This window comes from Marmota marmota, unplaced genomic scaffold (genome assembly GCF_001458135.2).
Source record: "Marmota marmota marmota unplaced genomic scaffold, marMar, whole genome shotgun sequence".
NCBI lineage: Eukaryota > Metazoa > Chordata > Mammalia > Rodentia > Sciuridae > Marmota > Marmota marmota.
The window spans coordinates 8,343,937-8,362,827 of record NW_025999977.1 but is presented as its reverse complement, the minus strand read 5'-3'; the positions used below and the strand labels follow the sequence as shown (position 1 = coordinate 8,362,827).

General features: G+C 42.0%; 1 protein-coding gene and 1 long non-coding RNA gene across 7 annotated transcripts in view; one reads left to right on the top strand and one right to left on the bottom strand.

Moving 5' to 3' along the window:
* Positions 1-1,189, bottom strand: part of LOC125617159 — a 34,908-nt gene extending 33,719 nt beyond the window's left edge. For 4 of the 6 annotated variants that reach the window (XR_007348048.1, XR_007348043.1, XR_007348049.1 and 1 more), the window contains exon 1: positions 1,050-1,188. This is a non-coding gene — a long non-coding RNA (uncharacterized LOC125617159). Of the gene's footprint in view, positions 1-168; positions 371-1,049 lie in introns of those variants that run through there. The other 2 variants (XR_007348046.1, XR_007348045.1) reach the window with 2 other exon arrangements.
* Lgalsl (galectin like) lies at positions 400-7,959 on the top strand. The gene is made up of 5 exons (XM_015479608.2): positions 400-911; positions 1,705-1,776; positions 1,939-2,027; positions 2,674-2,851; positions 4,825-7,959. The coding sequence occupies exons 1-5, from the start codon at positions 876-878 to the stop codon at positions 4,966-4,968; spliced, it is 519 nt and encodes a 172-aa protein (XP_015335094.1). The 5' UTR covers positions 400-875; the 3' UTR covers positions 4,969-7,959.
* The last annotated feature ends 10,932 nt before the right edge of the window (positions 7,960-18,891 follow it).

The following is an 18,891-nucleotide window of genomic DNA, read 5'->3' as shown; positions in this document are numbered from 1 at the left end:
TCAAATATTTACTTCTGCAAGCCTTGAGATCTTTCGTTCTCTTTCTACCCTAGACAGCCCAATGAATCTTTCTCTCACTTGATTGGCAATCTCTGAAAGAAATCAAACTGATCTCCCGCTCTGGGATGCTCCCCTTCTCCCCGATCTTCCCTCGACCTCGCCTCTCACCATCTCACCGGCCCCCAGGATGCGGCAGTAGCAAGGGGGGTTAGTGATTAGAAGGCAGGACGGGAGCGGCAGGGGTGTCCTAAGCACCTGTCACCTGGCAGGTCCCGGCCCTCCCTTTCCCAGTCCCCCAGCCCCACCCACCTTCCCGCCCCGGATCGCCGACACGGGCCCCGCCCTCCCGCACGCCCCGACCTGGACTGGCCCGTCCCTCCTGCCCCGGCCTCCCGCCACTGTCCAATGACCGAGGGGCAGGGCAAGCTGAGCAAGCCGCGGCAGCCCAGCCGGGTCCCCGCCCTGTTCCCGGTTCCCGAGCGGGGCCGGTGGCCTTTAAATGCCACCCAAGACCGGCACGGCGCGGCCTTCGCCACCTTTCTTTCTTGGGCACCGGCACCGGCAACGGCAGCAGCGCCAACCGCGACTCGTCAGCCGCAGTCCAGGTCCCAACAGCAGCGGCCACCTTAGACCTCCTGGCCCGCGCCGCCTCTCCCTCCCCTCCCCCCTGCTCTCGGGCCCTGCCTGCCGGGTCGGCGCCGGGCCCCCCGGGCGTGCGCGCGCGCGCTCCCGCGAGTGTGTGCGCGCCCGCGCCAGCCTCGGACCCGCGCCCCCACTCAGCGCAGGACCGGCCCGGGATCCCCGCCCGCGCGCAGCGTCCCGCGACCCCCGCTGCCTGGCCGCCAGCGGTGTACCCCACCGCGCCGTGCAAGAACATGGCGGGATCGGTGGCCGACAGTGATGCCGTGGTGGTGAGTGTGGCGGGGTGCACGCGAGGCGCCCCCTTCCCGCCGCCCCGCATGCCGCTGCCGCCTGCTCCAGCCGGAGCTGGGGCGGATAGAAGCTGCAGGCCCAGCCCCGCGTACCCCGCGTGGGAAGGCGCCGGGTACCTGTTAGCAGGAGCCGGCCGTGCACTCCGGCCAAAAGGAGCTTTCCCGGACAGAGGGCGCTGGACTGGGGGAGGGTTTGGGGGAGATTGCAGGGTTGAGGTGCCCGACAGCCGGTTCGGTGTCTGTACAACCGCCGACCAGGTGTGTGCACTTTTGCACGTGTGAGTGTGCGCGAGGGTGAGTGTGTCGGGGCGCGCGCCCCGCGACGGGCTCCAGACGTCCCCGGGATTCCCCCTTGAAAATGGGTCCTCGCCCCGGGCTCCAGAGACAAGTTGAGCACTGCCACTCCACTTCAGCCACGTCCCCGAGGACAGGCCTGCCAGACAGCGGTTCCAAAAACGTTTGTGGTTGGAGAGGGCCTGCCCTTCCCCTGCACCAGGTTCTGGCTCCCTGGTGGGCCCCGACCTTGAATTTGATCTGGATTTGAAGGGGTCTGGGGATGTTTGGAGTCTTAGCTACCGGACGGAAAGGATGGGTTTTGTTCTGAGGGTTTATGCGGTTATTAATGGGCTATAAAGAGGCATCATCTGCAGACACTGCTTGTGTGTCTATGGAGGACTGCTGGATTCTGCTAGATTTCTGTAGGTGCCCCCACCCCCATCTTCTAAGAAAAAAAGGGTCTGTGGAAAGCCAATCTGTATGCTTCTATTTTTAGAAACTAGATGATGGGCATTTAAACAACTCCTTGGGCTCTCCGGTTCAAGCAGACGTGTACTTCCCACGACTGGTAAATGGTTTTGTTCTGTTTTCCGTGTCTCTGCCTGTACCCCCTTCCTTTCTTAATTGCATTTTCCTTGCATTTTCTATTAGGTCAGGTTCTCAGGATCTGAGGGCTTGGCTCTTCTCTAACAGCCTGTAAAGTTCCTGTTTCTCCTCTCCTCCTTTGCAGATAGTTCCATTTTGTGGGCACATTAAAGGTGGCATGAGACCAGGAAAGAAGGTGTTAGTGATGGGCATTGTAGATCTCAACCCAGAAAGGTAAGTCAAGACAGAGTCCTCTTCACCAGCAGAACTATCAGGCAGTGGCAGGGCCCTGCCCACTCCTGTTGTGGTTTAGTTTCCTCTTCTTCCTCTCCTTGTGGACAGTGTTGCTAGTTGGGAGTGCCAAGAAAGTACCATGTTCCCATGAAAAGAATGTGTATGAATCCCAGCCATCATTTCTCCAGACAGCTATTTATATCAGAGATGATAAATATAGACCCACATTTTCTCTTTGACCCTTAGAAAGGCCAAAGGATTTTTCCCCCTTTTTTATGGTTTTGAAACATGGTGTTTGGAGCAAGAACTATTAGTATAAATAAGAACCAAACTTGACAAGATATTATTTCCCCTAGTCAACTGCTGGGACTGTTTTTGAGAATTTTGATGGATTAATACACTGATGTGTGAGTGGCTTAGGGCATTTAGTATTTGATTTTTGTAATTTCAGTCATCCACCAAAGTTTTCTCCAGAGTCTACTTTAGGTAACAAAATTAATTGGTTTGAGTGTAGTCCTTCTTCACCATAGTCTAATCTCTTATGAAAAGAGTAGTTGCCCATTAAAAACAGACAAACCCAGAGGAGGAGAACTTGGATCATTTTATAATATCCAGCCCCAAATAAATGAAACCACTTTGTTTTCAGCTTTGCTATCAGCTTGACCTGTGGTGACTCTGAAGATCCTCCTGCTGACGTGGCAATTGAACTCAAAGCTGTGTTCACAGACCGACAGCTACTTAGAAATTCTTGTATATCTGGAGAAAGGGGTGAAGAACAATCAGCCATCCCTTACTTTCCATTCATCCCAGACCAGCCATTCAGGGTAAGTATCTCAAGCGCCTCAGCTACAACCACTGGCAGGGTGGTGGTGTTCTAATCTCATGTGTGCCAAGAATATTGAAGTAGCCAGAATTTCTGCATGTCCAGGAAATTTGTCACCCGATGGTTAAAAAAAAAAAAAAAATATATATATATATATATATAAAGAAAAAGGAAAAGAAAAGGAATCAAAAGAGCTCTGTTTGCTGATAGAAATTAATGCTCCCAGAGTAGCACTTGGATCTCTCTATTCAGCCCATATATTTAGTTATTACACCCATATTTACATACTCAGATTGTTAAGGAAAAAAAACTACTACTACACTTAGCTACTATGGTAAGTATTAATTTAGCAAATACTTTTGTATATAGTACCCAACATAGTGTTAGGCGTATAATAAATATCTGTCCCAAAATATCTGATTAATACATATTAATAAGTATCCAGAATTTTCCTCATTTTTTCCCTTAGCCTTTAAGTAGTTTGAAACCTTATTCATTAAGACATTTTAAAGAATTTGGTGGTTAATCATTTATGTTCTCTTGTTTCCTTTGCTAATGAAGCCATGTCCATGTCCTTGTTTCCCCCTCTGCATTAATCAAGCCTCTGTCTATTTCATGGTCACAGGCTGTGTGGCTGACAGATTTCTTCCCTTGGGCCTGGAAGAATATAGATTTGCTCCCCACTATCTAGTGGGCAGGAAACACAACCCAAACTTGCCACCTAATCAAGCAGCATTAGCAGTACCTTCCTCTAGAAAGGACAATGCCAAATAAGAGATGCATGTCAGTAATGTGGAGAAAAGGACTTAGTGCAGTGATGAAGTTCCTTCATCAGATCTTGTTCACACACATCCCAATAAAGGCAGCTTCATTAAAAACTCCCATTTGCCTGATCAACCTTTAACATGTTGCTCTTCATCTAGAAATTTTCAAAGGCTTTATAGACTGGGTGGGAAGTAAGAAGCCAGGACTTTCATATCTGTGATAGAATTAAAATCATTGCCTTTCTAATCCTAGACTGGGGAAGGCACTCCACCCTCTTCTGTAGGATGGTTTTGTCCTCTTAGGCTCCTCTTGATTGTTATAAGTTTCCTAATGATGAATCTTCACACTCATGAGTATGATCAACCAGAACTTCTAGTAGGGATATAATGCTCCCCAACAACAAAATTAAAGTGAAATAGACCCTTCTTGGTAATACAAGTTTAATAATAATATGAATTAAATGTGACTAATATCACATATGGAGTCTCCCCTTGCATGGTGAATACCAGAGCTTTTAATAAATACATCATAGCACAGAACCAATAATTAAACTTATGGCGAATTACTTATGTTAAGAAAAAGGAGAAGACAAAGCTTTTTTTTACCATGTGGAATTTGTATTTCTGTTTGGCTTACAAAGCTTTGTTAATTACACATTGTAGGTAATTACTATATAACCTTCTCTCTGCTTTAGTGTTACCATGTTTGAGTGTCTAGACTATTATTACATGATAGTAATGGGTACCAGTTTGGCCTTGTGAGGGGCTCCTCTAAAAGTGGGTTTGAGGGATAGTAATGGAGATATTAAATGCCATGTAACTTAATCTATGCTAGTTACTGACTTCTGGGGTGCAGAGACAAATGTCGAAGCCTGAGCAATTTAAAACCTTTAAAGGATATTGAATAGTGTAGAGTAGTGGTTCTCAAAGTATGTTCCCTGTTTCAGCCTTATCACTGTTACCTTGGAACTTGGTAGAAATGTCAATTTTTAGGCCTCACCCTAGTCCTTCTGAATTGGGAATTTGGAGAGTGAAGGCCTGCAATTTGTTCTAACTAACCCCCTCTATTGTTCTTTCCAGTGCATTCTGATATTTGAGAATCACTGAAGATGTTGCCATTTTTTTCCTCTAAAATAAAGTTATGTTTGTTTGTCTTCCCTTGCAGGCTTGTTGAAATTGTGAATTCAGATTATTACTTTGTTTCTTCCAGGTGGAAATTCTTTGTGAGCACCCACGTTTCAGAGTGTTTGTGGATGGACATCAACTCTTTGATTTTTACCATCGCATTCAAACGTTATCTGCGATTGACACCATAAAGATAAATGGGGACCTCCAGATCACCAAACTTGGCTGACAGCATTTAAACCACTTCTATTTCAAATAGGATCAGGTGCCACAACCATATGACTGTCGGTCTGGAATAAATGTCCCAGCAAGATCTGGAGACTTACAAAGAAAACAAAAGGCAAGCTTCACTGTCTCTTCTTTCTGTGCAGTTTAAACCCAAAATGACAACTTCAACTATGGTTTGCCCATAGGAAGAAAGCTGTCGGACAAAGACACCGAGCCATTATTCCCAAAACGAAGTAATACATGTATGCTGGATTTATTCAGACAAAACTAAAATGGATTTGTGATGATTTGTGATTGGATAGCAAATTATTTGTTATTTCAAAGCAAGGTGATGTTTAGAAACAAAGTGCTAAAGACATCAAAAACAACAACGGTACACCGAAATCAACACTTTTCTGCACTGAAGTAGAATTGTGTAGCACAACCAACATTTTAGTCAGGGTATTTACATAGAATGTAGGTTGCTCAAGATTTATTATTTTTTCTTTCTTCCTTTTTTTGCACAGCATAATGTCAGTTCAGATTTTTGAAGCTTTCTTATAGTTATTTATTTATATTCAATGTATGTATTAGAGAATGAGCAATGTCTCAAGAACAGCGAATTATGAACTTTTGAATGTACAAATATCTTGGGTCTGAGAGGGGAAATTACGTATTACAATCATAAAACAGGTGAATTTATATCTTAAAGAGTTGGGTTGTATCCTCCATACTCCTGACCATAGGATCTCTTAATATAAATTGTCATAAGTGCTTTTGGGAAAAAAATTTGCAACATTTCGATAAAATTGCTATTCATGTTGTCGATTATGTAAAATTCTATTTATATTGCTTTTTCTCCTAACTGCATTAGCACACTATTGGCTTCCTTAAGACTAATTAAATACTTCTCCCTAGCTTTACATAATAGCTCATTAAGTTGTTATTAAATTCATTGAAGATACAAGAGAGGGGGATTGCATAGATAATTTTTGAATGATTATTACATAAACTTTTAAAAGTATATGAAAATGATTTTGGAATGTAGTGTAAAGCAGACAAATGGCCCCGAATGACCTACTTGGAAATAATTTATGTCAACTTAAGCTGTTAGCTCATTATATAACTTTTCTTATATGACCCTCACCAGTATCCCAAAGCAATGCCTTTGGAGCTTCAGAGTAGAAGATGCTTCCTACTGTGTTGGCTCTGTGGCTGGGAGGAGCTAGTGACTTGGAGGAGATAGTAGGATAAGATGGAATCCAGATTAGGAAAGAATCCAGTTAATTTATCTGAAAGGTTAACTCCCAGGACTCCAGGTCTTTGAGTCCAGCCAATACTGTGAGTGCTTCCAGTGAAGACTTAGGAGTTGCCCTGCGCTTGCAAAACTGATCAAGCCTGGGAGCAGCTCCAGCAGGAGGCTGCAGACTGCAAATGCCACCACAGGGCCAGGGATGGTTGGATGCTGGACCTCACAAAGTGCATTGGCTCTGGAGAGAAGGACCCTTGGCATTGCTTTGGCCAGGTAGTGGGGGAAGAAAGGGGTGCTGGGGTGGGGGTGTATTTATATATAATTTAGGTTTTGTTTGTACAGCATACTGTGTCTTGTTATGACACGTCCTTGTCCTGCTTGGCTTTTGAGTTTGTTTTTTTTTACACGACATGCAGAGGCACGGAAGTGGCTATGTCATTTTTCACTTGCTGAAAAGGTAGACAGTGTTTCAGTACCAAAGTCTAAGATAAACAAAGCAAACTAAAATCGTGAATTTTTATAGGTGATATATTTGGATTTTTCTCAACTTTGAAACTGTTTAGCACAGTTCTATGGTGTTATAGAAGATATTTTATCCAACAACACTGGCTGCACATTAAAAAGCTTTATGTACCAGCTGACTTAGCCATATTCAGCCAGGAGAGCTGTTCGGGTGGCTCCAGATATTTTCAGGCCTTTGATTAACTTCTCATGGCTTATAAAGCCATTTTTAAGGAGTATCTATAGAGAGACTTAGAGGGCACCCTGAAATATTTTTGTAGGGATTTTGATCCAACTTATGCTGGACAATCCCAGGGGAGGATGCTTTTGAGTGGTCAACTTTTCCTACCCACTGCATAATTCAGCAGAAACCAGAGGAGCAGGGAGTATAACTGATTAGAAGTGGCTGTGTTCTCTCTGCCTATCAGCTAACTCATTAACAACCAAGCCCTTAGGCAGCTTAGTGTGAAAATGCGTGTTAACCCTTCCTTTTCCTATGAGGTCAATGGGAACTTCTTGGATAAATCTACTGGGATTAATCTCAGTGATGTGATGACTTGATTTAGGTATAGCTAAATGAGTTCAGGGCTAATCCCGCCATCCTAATGGTTAGCTGGAAACTGGAACATGTTCACACCCTCTCCTCTGCCTGTGAGGTCTAAGGTGGGAATTTCAGGATTGAAAGTGCAATTTAAAGCTTCACAGGAAAGTATTTGCGTATGTAAGGAGATATTTCTGACCAGAGCCCTAGTTTTGCAATAACCCAAACCAAGGAATAACAATCAGGCTCTGGGGAAATAAAAGGCAGGCTTTAGACAATCTGTTTCTGCAGCAAAATTAAAGTGAAAATGTATATCTACTTAAAACCTAATGGAAGTGATTTCTGCTCTCTGGGTGGTCCCAGAATTGTTTTTAAATTATTTTTATAAATTTTGAAACCCCATTTCAAATCTTACCAGCCTCAGTTCAGACCCTCCTAAGAGATCACTCTTAGGATTGATGATTTATTTGCTAAATGGCAAGTCTTTCCATTTGTCTTTAAAAGAAAATATCCAAAAAGAGGGCATGAGCCCTGTTGCCTTGAGAGAAGCAGCCTTGGCATTTTCCAGCATTAAGGTAGGAAAAATGTTCCTATGATGACATATTTTCAAAGAAACACTTTCTTATTTACTGCGTGGTGTAAAATGTTGCTATATGTATTGTTACATTATGTCACTGCTGAAAGTTATTTGCACTATAATAAAGGAGTTTTCTACAAAATGTTTTCCAGTTTATTACATGCCGCATTTGGTCCCAGTTAAATCATACTTAGCACTTAGCTTAGACCCTGAGGTGCAGCACCCCTCTCTTTCACACACACACACACACTCCAAACCACTTTGTCTTGTGTTTCTCACATTGATTAAGGAAGAGAAAGTGACTCAGGGGGCCCCCAGAGCCTGAATGAGCTTATATTGTGGATTAAGTGGGTGCTTGTTTTTTTATTTATTTATGTTTTGCAGTACTAGAGATTGAACCTAGGAGTACTCTGCTACTTAGCTTCTCTCTCTCTCTCTCTCTCTCTCTCTCTCTCTCTCTCTCTCTCCTAAGATAGGGTCTTGCTAAGTAGTTTAGGGCCTGACTAGATTGCTGAGGCTGGCCTCAAACTTGCAATCTCCTGCCTCTATCTCCTGACACTCTGGAATTATACGCATGTGCCAATGCACCCAGCAGTGAGTTCTTTCTTTTACTTTTTTAAAAATTTTTAATTGATTTTTAAAAAATAAATGACAGCAGAATGCATTACAATTCTTATTACACATACAGCACAATTTTTCATATCTCTGGTTGTATACAAAGTATGTTCACATCAATTCATGTCTTCATACATGTACTTTCTAAAAACAATTTACATGCAGTAAATTTACTTATGTTGGTGGATAGTTCTAGGTATTTTAACACATTGAGACCGTAACTCCCATTTTATCAGGAAACAGAATCATTGCATCATTCCCCCAATTCCTTTGTGCTATCCCTTTGTAGTTAATTAATCTCCCACCTTCTAACTTTGATCAGGCAACTAAGGAATTATTCTCCCACCCTATAATTTTTAATTTTCCTGAATGTTATAAAAAATAGTCACATATTTGTAACTTCTTGAGGTTGGCTTTTAATTTGCATAATGCATTTGCAATAATACGTAAGTGCATATGCATTGATGTAATATGTGTCAATAGTTTTTCCTTTATATTGCTGTGTAGTATTCCCTTGGGTAGATGTGCCACCATTTCTTTATCTTTTCACCTATTGAAGGATACAGAAAGTTGTTAATATAATACATCATTAAATATAGTCTTAGCACAGTATATATATAAAATAGCAGGATTGTATTTGCCTTCTCTTTCCTGTGGTTTGAATGATTATAGAAGAAATTTGATCCTTTGGCTATGCAATCTACAAACATAGAGGATGATTTATAGAAGTTTGCCCAGCTTCAGTTATTCAGTTATCAATAGATGACAAAGTCATGCTGAATCTAGGTTCCGATTTGTCTTAATTAGTTTTATTAGTACCTCTCCCCCCCCCCTTTTTATTTTTCTTTTTTCCTTTCTTTAAAGGTGGCAGAGCTATGGAGGCTGGTTTGCTGCTTTCTATGACACAGCTTTTGTAGTTCAGTGCAGGCAAGGAGAGGCCTGTTAAGGTGAAGACAATTTGCTAAGACTGTTCAGAAGAGATAGGAGAGCTCCCCCTTCCCCCATAACCCAGCTAAGAAGGTATTTTGGAGGATATGACATTATAGTTGTTTTATGATAGCATTTTGAATTAGATGGTCTGGAAGAGATCCGTAATTAGAGCCTCTGAGTGCCACAAACCCTGAGGGCCTCCATTCATTCAACAGGTATTTATTGAGCTGTGTGGATGGCTGTTCTAGGCTCTCAGATCCATCAATGAGTAAAAATACAAAGGACTCTGGTGGTTTTAAATTTCAGTGTGCTTAAGAATCACCTAGAAAAACCTGCTTACAAGTCAGAAGTTCAAGTCTGGCGTGGTGACACATGCCTATAATCCCAGTGACATGGGAGGCTGAGGCAGGAGGATAGCAAGTTCAAGGCCAGCCTCAGCGATTTAGTGTAGGCCGTGTCTCAAAAAATAAAAGGTCTGGGGATATAGTTCAGTGTTAAAGTGACCCTGGGTTCAATCCCCAGTACGAAATTAAAACATAAAGAGGGAGGGAGAGAGACAGACAGACAGACCGACTGACCCCTGGGAGATTCTGTTTCAGTAGGCCTGGAGTAGGGCCCAGGAGTTTATGTTTTAAGAAGCCTCCTGGATGTAGATGGTCCTGCATTTCATAAAACCACCTCTGACAGTAGAAACTCTGAACAGTTGCTGAATCAAACTGTGGGGGTGCCTGGGCCTTGAGATTCCAATCTGTGGATGTTGTTTTGTGAAAACTGTTTTTCAACATGGGCATCCTGCCCTGCAACTGTCATTAAGCAGTACAAATGTGTGTCCTTGTCCCTGACTTAACTTTCTCTCTCCCTGGCTCCTGCCTCTAACTCTAAGATACACTGTAGCCAAATAAGTTTATCTTAAACAACTCTTGTAAAATCCTCCTGTTTGGTTTAGGACCTAGGCAGGGCTCTGACACCATTTTAATAGTGAATGCTCCTAGAAAGACTCAGATTCTGGGGGAGGTCTATCTTCCTTCTCAGTAAGCATTTCTGTTGGTTGTTCACTGGAGAATCTCCAGGATGCAGCCCAATTCTCCCATGAAGCAGATCCACATGGTGATTTATAGTTTATAAAGAGGCACAGTGCAAGTGGCGGTGGCCCAGGTGAGTGTTCATGGCACTTTGGAAATGAATTTAAGGTCTTCCTTTTATTAATCTTTTTTTTTAATGCAACTGAGTATGCATACAATGCTGCAAGGTTGCCTCTCGCCCCTGGCGTCCTGATCACCATGTTAATTTCACAATTTTTCCTTAAAAAAAGAGAGGGCCTCCTGCATGAGACAGAACTATCTTGTGAAACATATACTTCATAATTAATTAAAATGGGTGTATCTAAGGTGCCGAAACAATACCAACCTAGAGAGCAGGGGACGCTTTCTCTCGCTTTGATACACCCTTCCATCTCTCCAGAGAAGAGGGTGAGGAGGTGAGCAAACAGAGGGTAAGGAGCCTGATAGGGCAACACAGATGGTCCCTCAATAATAGACCCTGGGAAAAGACAAGCCAGCCACAGACTGTGGAAATAATGTGGAGTTTTGGAGCCTTCCAAGCTTCTATGAGTCAGAATGATAACACATGGCTAATAACCCAGCACCTCCCTTTCTGTCAGTACTCTGTCATTAATTCTTTTTCTGTTTTTGTTTCTGAGTTGGGGAATCTCACTATGTTTCCCAGGCCCATCTTGCGATCTTGAATTTCAGTGATCCTCCTGCCTCAGCCTCCCCCGTAGCTGGGACTACAGGCATGCCCAGCTGTCATTAACTCTAAAATGACACATGCCAATAATAGAAACTTACTTAAACAGTGATTCTGGGAAGAAAAGGAAGTGGAGGGTCAGTCTGTGGTGAGGACAGGGAACTGGGAACCCCGTGCCTATGTCCCCTGGTTTTGTGGAGTATGCTTTACACCTCCAGCCTCACTGAACCTCCTGTGGGTTCAAGGATTGCAGTGGCACCATGACATGTCTGGAAAGCCAGAGGCAACGACAATTTGTACAGCAATAAAATGTTTCTTACAGCTGATAAAGCCAGAGCTTAAAATAATCATGACAGCTAGGAGCGGTGATGCACACCTATAATCCCAGCGGCTCGGGAGGCTGAGGCAGAAGGATCGAGAGCTCAAAGCCAGTCTTAGCGACTTAACGAGGTGCTAAGCAACTCAGTATTTTATTTATTGGTAAATAAAATACAGAATAGGTCTGGGAATGGGGCTCAGTGGTTGAGTGCCCCTGAGTTCAATTCCCAGTACTCTCCCCCCAAAAGGAAAAATAAGATAAAATAATATTGACACCGATATCTATAATAATCCTCCTCCAGTATTATAAAGAAAATGGTTTAAAAAGTTCTAATCCTCAAGACTTCTAATTCATCAGAATATGTTTTTCATATAAGTTCATTGGAGTTTTATGTAAAATACCTACTCCAAATTAGGCAATATTTAGAATGGTGTTTGTAAAATAAACTTTGGGAATTGTTTAAACTCTGGATTATTACAGTTTTTCCAATATTAGAAAGCAGGGGTTTCTTTTAATGCAATTAATGACCTTTTTCTCAGCATAAAATGACATTTAATGTTATAATAGAAAGTGAACAAGGAAGATATGCACAAAATGATGAAGAACCGCTTGAAAAAAAAAACACAATTTTTTAAAGATGAGAATCTTCATGGAATAGTGTGGTCTGTTAAGATTCTAATTAACTTTCATTTATCACACGTTTTTTAAAAGTCATCAAGTTAAAAAGAAAGTCATACACTCTATGGAGCACAAAATCAGCCTTTTATTTAAGGAGATTGGATATAGGCCTGTTCTCATATGACTTAGTAAAGTTAGATATAGGGTTACCTCACAGATTTGTTTAGGACACCTAACATTCTCTTTGTATTTGTAAATGATATAAATTCCTGACTTGGGGCTCTCCTTGGAATCCTCAATAACTTCAAAGTGATGTAAATGATTGTAAAAAATTCAGTCTCCTAAGTTGAAAGGGCAAATACCAGCCTTTTATATAGTTTGGGCTTTTAAAGTATGTCTATATAATTAATTCATGTTCACAATTCCTCTTATAAGAGAATAATTTACAACTGATGTTAATTAAGCTGGATATGAAAGGCACACTTCTATAAGAAGGCACCATATTAGACACTGTGGATTTAAAAAAAAATGATAAAAGACATATACCATCTGCCCTTGGAGAATTTTACTTAACTGGAAAGACAGAATGAGTGCATATAAAGTGTATGTAAAGATAAATGTCCATAAATACTTAGAGCCAGACTGGGCAGAACATCACTTGCGACAGGAGTCTTGGTATGTCACAGCTTGCTGTTTGCTGGGGTGATCTTGGAAGGTGTCTGGGTCTGAAGGAGCTCGGCTGGGCTTCCAGGGGCTTTAATGTCCTTTGTGTTTTTGTGGTCACAAAACTCACCAGGACCTACAAACTTCAGGTTTGATCTGTGGGGCCAAAGTGTATTCCCTAAAGCTCAGTGTAGAGTTGAATTTCTGGCCTCTCCAAGAAAGAGTTTAGGAGGATCTCTCTCTCTCTCTCTCTCTCTCTCTCTCTCTCTCTCTCTGTGTGTGTGTGTGTGTGTGTAGGGGGGGGTGGTTAATTACAAAATACATAGGTCTAGCTGAAGAGAAGACCTTTCTTTTAAGTAAGCCCTGAGCAAAGAAAAGGCCGCTTGAGAGACTGTGAGGAATCATACAGTAAATGCATTTAACATATTCAAATTTAGGCTGCACACATTTGGCATCAAACCACAAAACAAAACAAAATATGCTGTACATAGATAAAGAACACTTGAATCCTAGTTGGGGATGTGGCTCAGTGGTAGAACACTCCCCTAACGCATGTGAGGCCCTGGGTTTAATCCTCAACACCATATAAAAATAAATAAGTAAAATAAAGTCATTGTGTCCATCTACAACTAAATAAAAATATTTTTTAAAAAAAGAACCACTTGAATGCTGTGGGCAATTCCACCTGCCATCCCATGGCAAGATCCTATAATCTAAGAATGGGGACATGATTCAAATGTGCCTTTGGTTGCTTTTGTGACCTGGGTGTCACACAATTTATTCCTCTGACTCCCTGTGGTGTTATGGAAGGGTTTTAAGGAATCATTAGTATTTTGTATGCATTACCTCTAACTACAAACCAAATCCTTCATCTGGTGCTTAAACCAAAAAAGAAAAAAAAAAAGATCTGTTTCAATGCTGGATGAAAAACACAGTAGTAGAGTGAAATCTAGTCTCCAAAATGACCCTTTCTTTTTGGAGGAGGTGGGTACAGGGGACTGAATTCAGGGGCACTCGACCGCTGAGCTATATCCCCAGCCCTTTTTTGTATTTTATTTAGAGAACAGGGTCTCACTGAATTGCTAAGTGCCTCGATTTTACTAAAGCCAGGCTTTGAACTTATGATCCTCCTGCCTCAGTCTCCGGAGCCCCTGAGATTACAAGCATGCCCCACCACACTAGCCCTAAAATGACCCCTTTCTAAGAAATGTCTCAATGGAATATGGACATTAAGCTATTTTTCCTTTATATATACACTGACTTTGCCTTATATTTACCATATATATGCTGACTTTTGTACTTAACCCATGGGCAACATAGACTTCCAGTTTATTCTGAGTGAATAATTTTCTTGTTAATATATTATAACCAGTTCCTTGATAGCTCCATAAGCCCTGGTTCTAGACACAGCCTTGTCCAATAAAACGTTCTGTGTTAATGGAAAAGTTTCTATAATCTTCACTGTGGCTATTGGTCCCTTAAAATGTGGCTAGTGCGATGAAGGATCTGAATTTTCCATTTTATTTCATTTAAATTAATTTAAATTTTAAATGGCCACAGGTGGTTAGTGGTGATCCTATTGGACAGTGCAGATGCTGATCATGAGGGCTGCTGAGCTTATGTTTTAGTCTAGACCCTCTGATGATATTAGAGCAGCAGAAGTTCCTATTTAAACATAAGCCAAATTTGCCCTCAATTTTGGGGGAAGTGTAGGTACTTTCTAAAGGCTAGTGGAGATCTGTTTAAACAGACATCAGATGCTTCTGGAAAATTATAAGTCCTTAGGGCAATTGGTATCAGAAAGAAGGGCAAGCTAAAAAAGGAAAAAGCAACTGCAATTTCAGAATCAACAGAGTCACATCTGAATTTTACAAGGGATGGCCCTCAGCCATTGCCCCTCTGTGAAACCCACTTCCCAGAGCACTGAAGGATAAGGCAGAAGCAGCATAGGCAGTAATCAGCACCCAGGTGTGCCTCCAGCCAGCACCTCATGAGCATTCCTAAGTGCCAGGTAAGGTGCTAGGTGCTAGCAGTCTTATTGGCAGCTGCTGCAGCACCTACCTGCGTCTCTGTCATCAGCAACCTCTGCACAGTTGTCAGCATACTGAGGCCACCACAGAGCATCCAGAGCATAGTTGTCCATTGGGAATTGCAGGAATGATCAGAAGCATTTATTTATTTTTACGACTAGCACTCTTTACTTTTATGTGTTTGTCTAAACCATAAGTGGCTGGTCTCCTGTGAACAACCTTAGGTTTACCTGAAGCCAAACTTAAAGAAAAATGGAGTGCTTTGCTAAAAAGCTAACCTACTCCAGAAAGCATTAGGCAGCAAGAAATTTTACTGACCATTTGGAAAGAAAAACATTTATCACTCACTCCTCCAAAAATAAGGAAATAAAATTTTTTTTCTCCCCCCAAGTCCCTCTGTAGTCTTTAGCCCCTCCCAACACCTTCTCTATGCAGCTTCTACCCATCTTCCAATTCCCCTCCTATCCATAGCTCTTAGGCCTGTACAAGACCTCCCAGGATTATTGTTGTTGTTTGGGTACTAGGAATTGAACTCAGGGGCACTTGACCACTGAGCCACACCCCCAGCCCTATTTTGTATTTTATTTAGAGACAGGGTCTCACTGACTTGCTCAGCGCCTCACTGTTCTGAGGCTGGCTTTGGACTCCAGCTTTTCCTGCCTCAGTTGGGATTGTAGACATGTGACACTGAGTGGGGCTATTGTAGTTTTTTAAGCATTCATCTAGCAAAAGTCATTTTCTCCACCAGAGAGAGTCTGACCCCAAGAAAAGTAAGATTTCTCTATCATCTGATTGATTGGCTAATTTCTTTAACACCCTGCCTCATTTCCAAAAGTACTCAGGGCAGCAAAAAGTGACAATATCAGCTCAGGTAAGAAGAAAAATGCTAGGTACCTCTTATGCTTTCTATTCTCAAGACTCGGGTTTAGTTTCTCCTCTTCAACTTCCCCAAAAAATTTATTCTAAAGACATTGTCCCTTCCCTCTCAATGTTCTCTTGTTTGTGTATTGCATTGCTTAAGGTCCATCTCTGCCAAGAGATAATAATTTTCATCAGGTACCATACTAGTTTTGTTTACTACTGCATCCTGAGCACCCAGCATGGTGCTAGAGACATAAAAAAAAAATCAATAAATATTTTTGGTGAATGGATGAAGGAATGAATGGTAGCCAATTCCAAAAATTTAGATGCTTCAAATAATAAGAAATATTTATTATTCCACTCCATTTCTGTAGGTCAGGAATTTGAGGGCAGCTTAGCTGGTGGGACTAACTTGGAGTCTCTATGATGTTACAGTGAAATTGTTGCCCAAGATTGCAGCCATCTGAGGTTTAGCTGGGAATAAATGGTCCACTGCCAACGTGGCTCCTTCACATGGTTATTTGGCCCCATGGACTTCTCCATAGTGTTGCTTCAGTGACTTCACAATATGGCAGCTGGGTTCCCCCATAGAGACTGACCCAAGAGTAAGCCAAGCAGAAACTGTAATGTCTTTTTGATCTAGCCTCAAAAGACACACTTCCAGGATGTCCCATCATCTACCTAGGTCAGCCCTATCCAATGTGAGAGGGAAACACACAAAAGTGAATACCAGGATTCAGGGATCACTGAGGGTCACCTTGGAGACTGGCTACCACAAATGATCAATGCTTGATACATCCTTTATAAATCCTCAAAATTATCCAAAGTTCTAGAGTTCCTTGCCAAAGAAATGTTGTTTATGACCATTATGCTTCCCTAGTATAACCCCCACACTGCTGTTGCCTGGGAAATTTGTGTTCCCTATAGAGTGTCTTTCCTCTGAATCTCATACATCCAGATCCTCAGAGTAAACTATAACAGAGAAAGCACAGAAAGCCCAGGAATCCCTAAAGAACCAAATATAGCAAATTTCTGGTTTATAAAAAAATATGACAAAAATTTAAAATAACAGATAGAGAATAGGAAATTGTTTCCTATTGGAAACCACAAATAAACATAATTCTATTTGAACAAAGTACTCATTTTTTTCAGACTAGAGAAAAATATAAATACTCCTGAGAAATTTATAAATCTTTCTTATTTATCTTCAAGTTTGATGTTTTATTATTTTACAATAATTGAACAGGAAGCATGTGGGGAGAGGATTTACTGCTAGAATAAACCAAAGGTCTCAAACTCAAAGCCTACAAGAGGCCAATAGGAAATATCAATGAGTGAAATGGGCCAGGTAAGCAGCTGCCACCTAGATCTAGACCTTATCACCATGAAAGAATATAAGGCATTTATTGCCAGTTTTTGCATTTGTAAAAAAATAAAAACCAATATACTAAATGTTGCAAGTAAGTGAAAAGACTTCCAACTCTGTAAACCAACATGGGCCTGGAACCTGGATCTGGCCAGCAAGCTGCCATTTGACAACCTCTCCCATGGATTAAACAGCAGATGGAGAGTGACTACACATCTGATTGGGTGCTGGCTGCTGCTTGGGGAAAGGAGGGAGGAGTTTTTGAGAGAGCTACTCCGCCTTTGGGTTCTTCAACCCACAAAGTCTTTTATTCTCCTTCCCACAGGTATTCTCTGCTTATCCTTGGAAAGCCCTGAGGCAATTATGTCAAGGGTGGGTAAGAGAGGCTGGCAGCCTACTGGGGCATAGAAGCTGAAAGAAACAATGTACTAAAGCACTCTGTTTGGGGTTCTTCCTCTGTATCTGGCAACATTTTTTGAGAGGAGTCAGTGTCTCTTGAGTGCAAAGGGTCATGTAGCCTCCTTGGATTAGTTTTGACCAGTTTGAGCCTCATTTTCTCATCTGTGATAGGGAGTTGCAAAATCTTCTTTAGGGGCTGGAGACATAACTCAGTTGGTTGAGTGCATGCCTTGTATGCACAAATCCCTGGATTTAATCCCAGCACCACACACACACACACACACACACACACACAAATCTTCTTTAGATTATTTTAAGGGTAAGAAGTTCTCAAGGTACTTAGCACAGTGCTTGGTACACAGGAGAGCTCAGTAAGCATCCCTTGGGATTTTATCTGATATTTTGTATTCTTCCACCCCACCACCTTGTGCTGGCATTGAACTCAGGGCCTTGCATATGTGAGGCAAGCACTCTCCCACTGAGCTACATCGCCAGCTCTCTCACATCTTATATTCTGGACCTGTACTTTTCAGTTCATAGGCTCTCCTGTTGCAGATGAGGAAAAACAAGAAAGCTTAGGTGACACATGTGCTATGACTTTGTTACTCACTACTTGTTGGGACCCTGGTCAGGGCTTGGGATGAGTGGCCCAAGGTGGCACTGATCTCTCTGGGCTCCCTTGGGGCAATGAGTGGTGAGTTGGGACTCTGATTATTGCCTTGGCTGATTCTACAGGGGAGACTCATGTGCCTGACCCACCTCCTAGTGATGGTTAGAAGGGATTAATTAGTGGCCGAGAAAATAGCAGTGACAGGGAATCCTTATCCCAATAAGCCACCCGAGTGCATCCAGCAGATAGAACCAGATGGAAAACAACCACTTAGGCCTTAATGAGCTGATTCATCTGTAATTCTGGGGAGACCCAAGAGTCTTGCTAATTATCCCATTTTTGTTTTGTTGTGGTGGTGGTTTGAACTTTTGGGGTTTTTTGCTTTACTTTGTTTTATGTTAGTTTATTTCAGGTTTTCCTCACTGGACAGGCTCTTGCTCTGATTGAGCTTGTCTCAGTCACATCCTCCTTTCTGGTAGATTTGAAGTCATTTGCAAATGCAAGATTATGGGATGGTATTTGTATTTGCCTCATTTCAAGTTCTCCTTAATTCACTATAATGACTTTCATCTTTATCCAAAGAGCACACTTTTTAAAAAATTCATTCTAGAACCTATTAAAACCTATCCAAGTCTCCAGAGGGGAAACAGGCTGGATTTTCTCTTTTCTACAAGTAACTCCCTAGTTGAGCAATGAACAAAGCACAAGAGCCTTTTTTAGGTTATGAGGGTGGAAAGTCGTGTCTTGTCACAAGCTTTTATGAAAACTGAGTATGTGAGACATTATCTGCTGCTCCATCATGAATGTAAAATTGAAAGTTGTTCAGTGTTCACACTGCAATAGGTTCAAAGTACACACCACCTCACCCACCTCATGGCCTAAAGGAAGGAAAGCTCCTACTTACATGCTAAATGTGT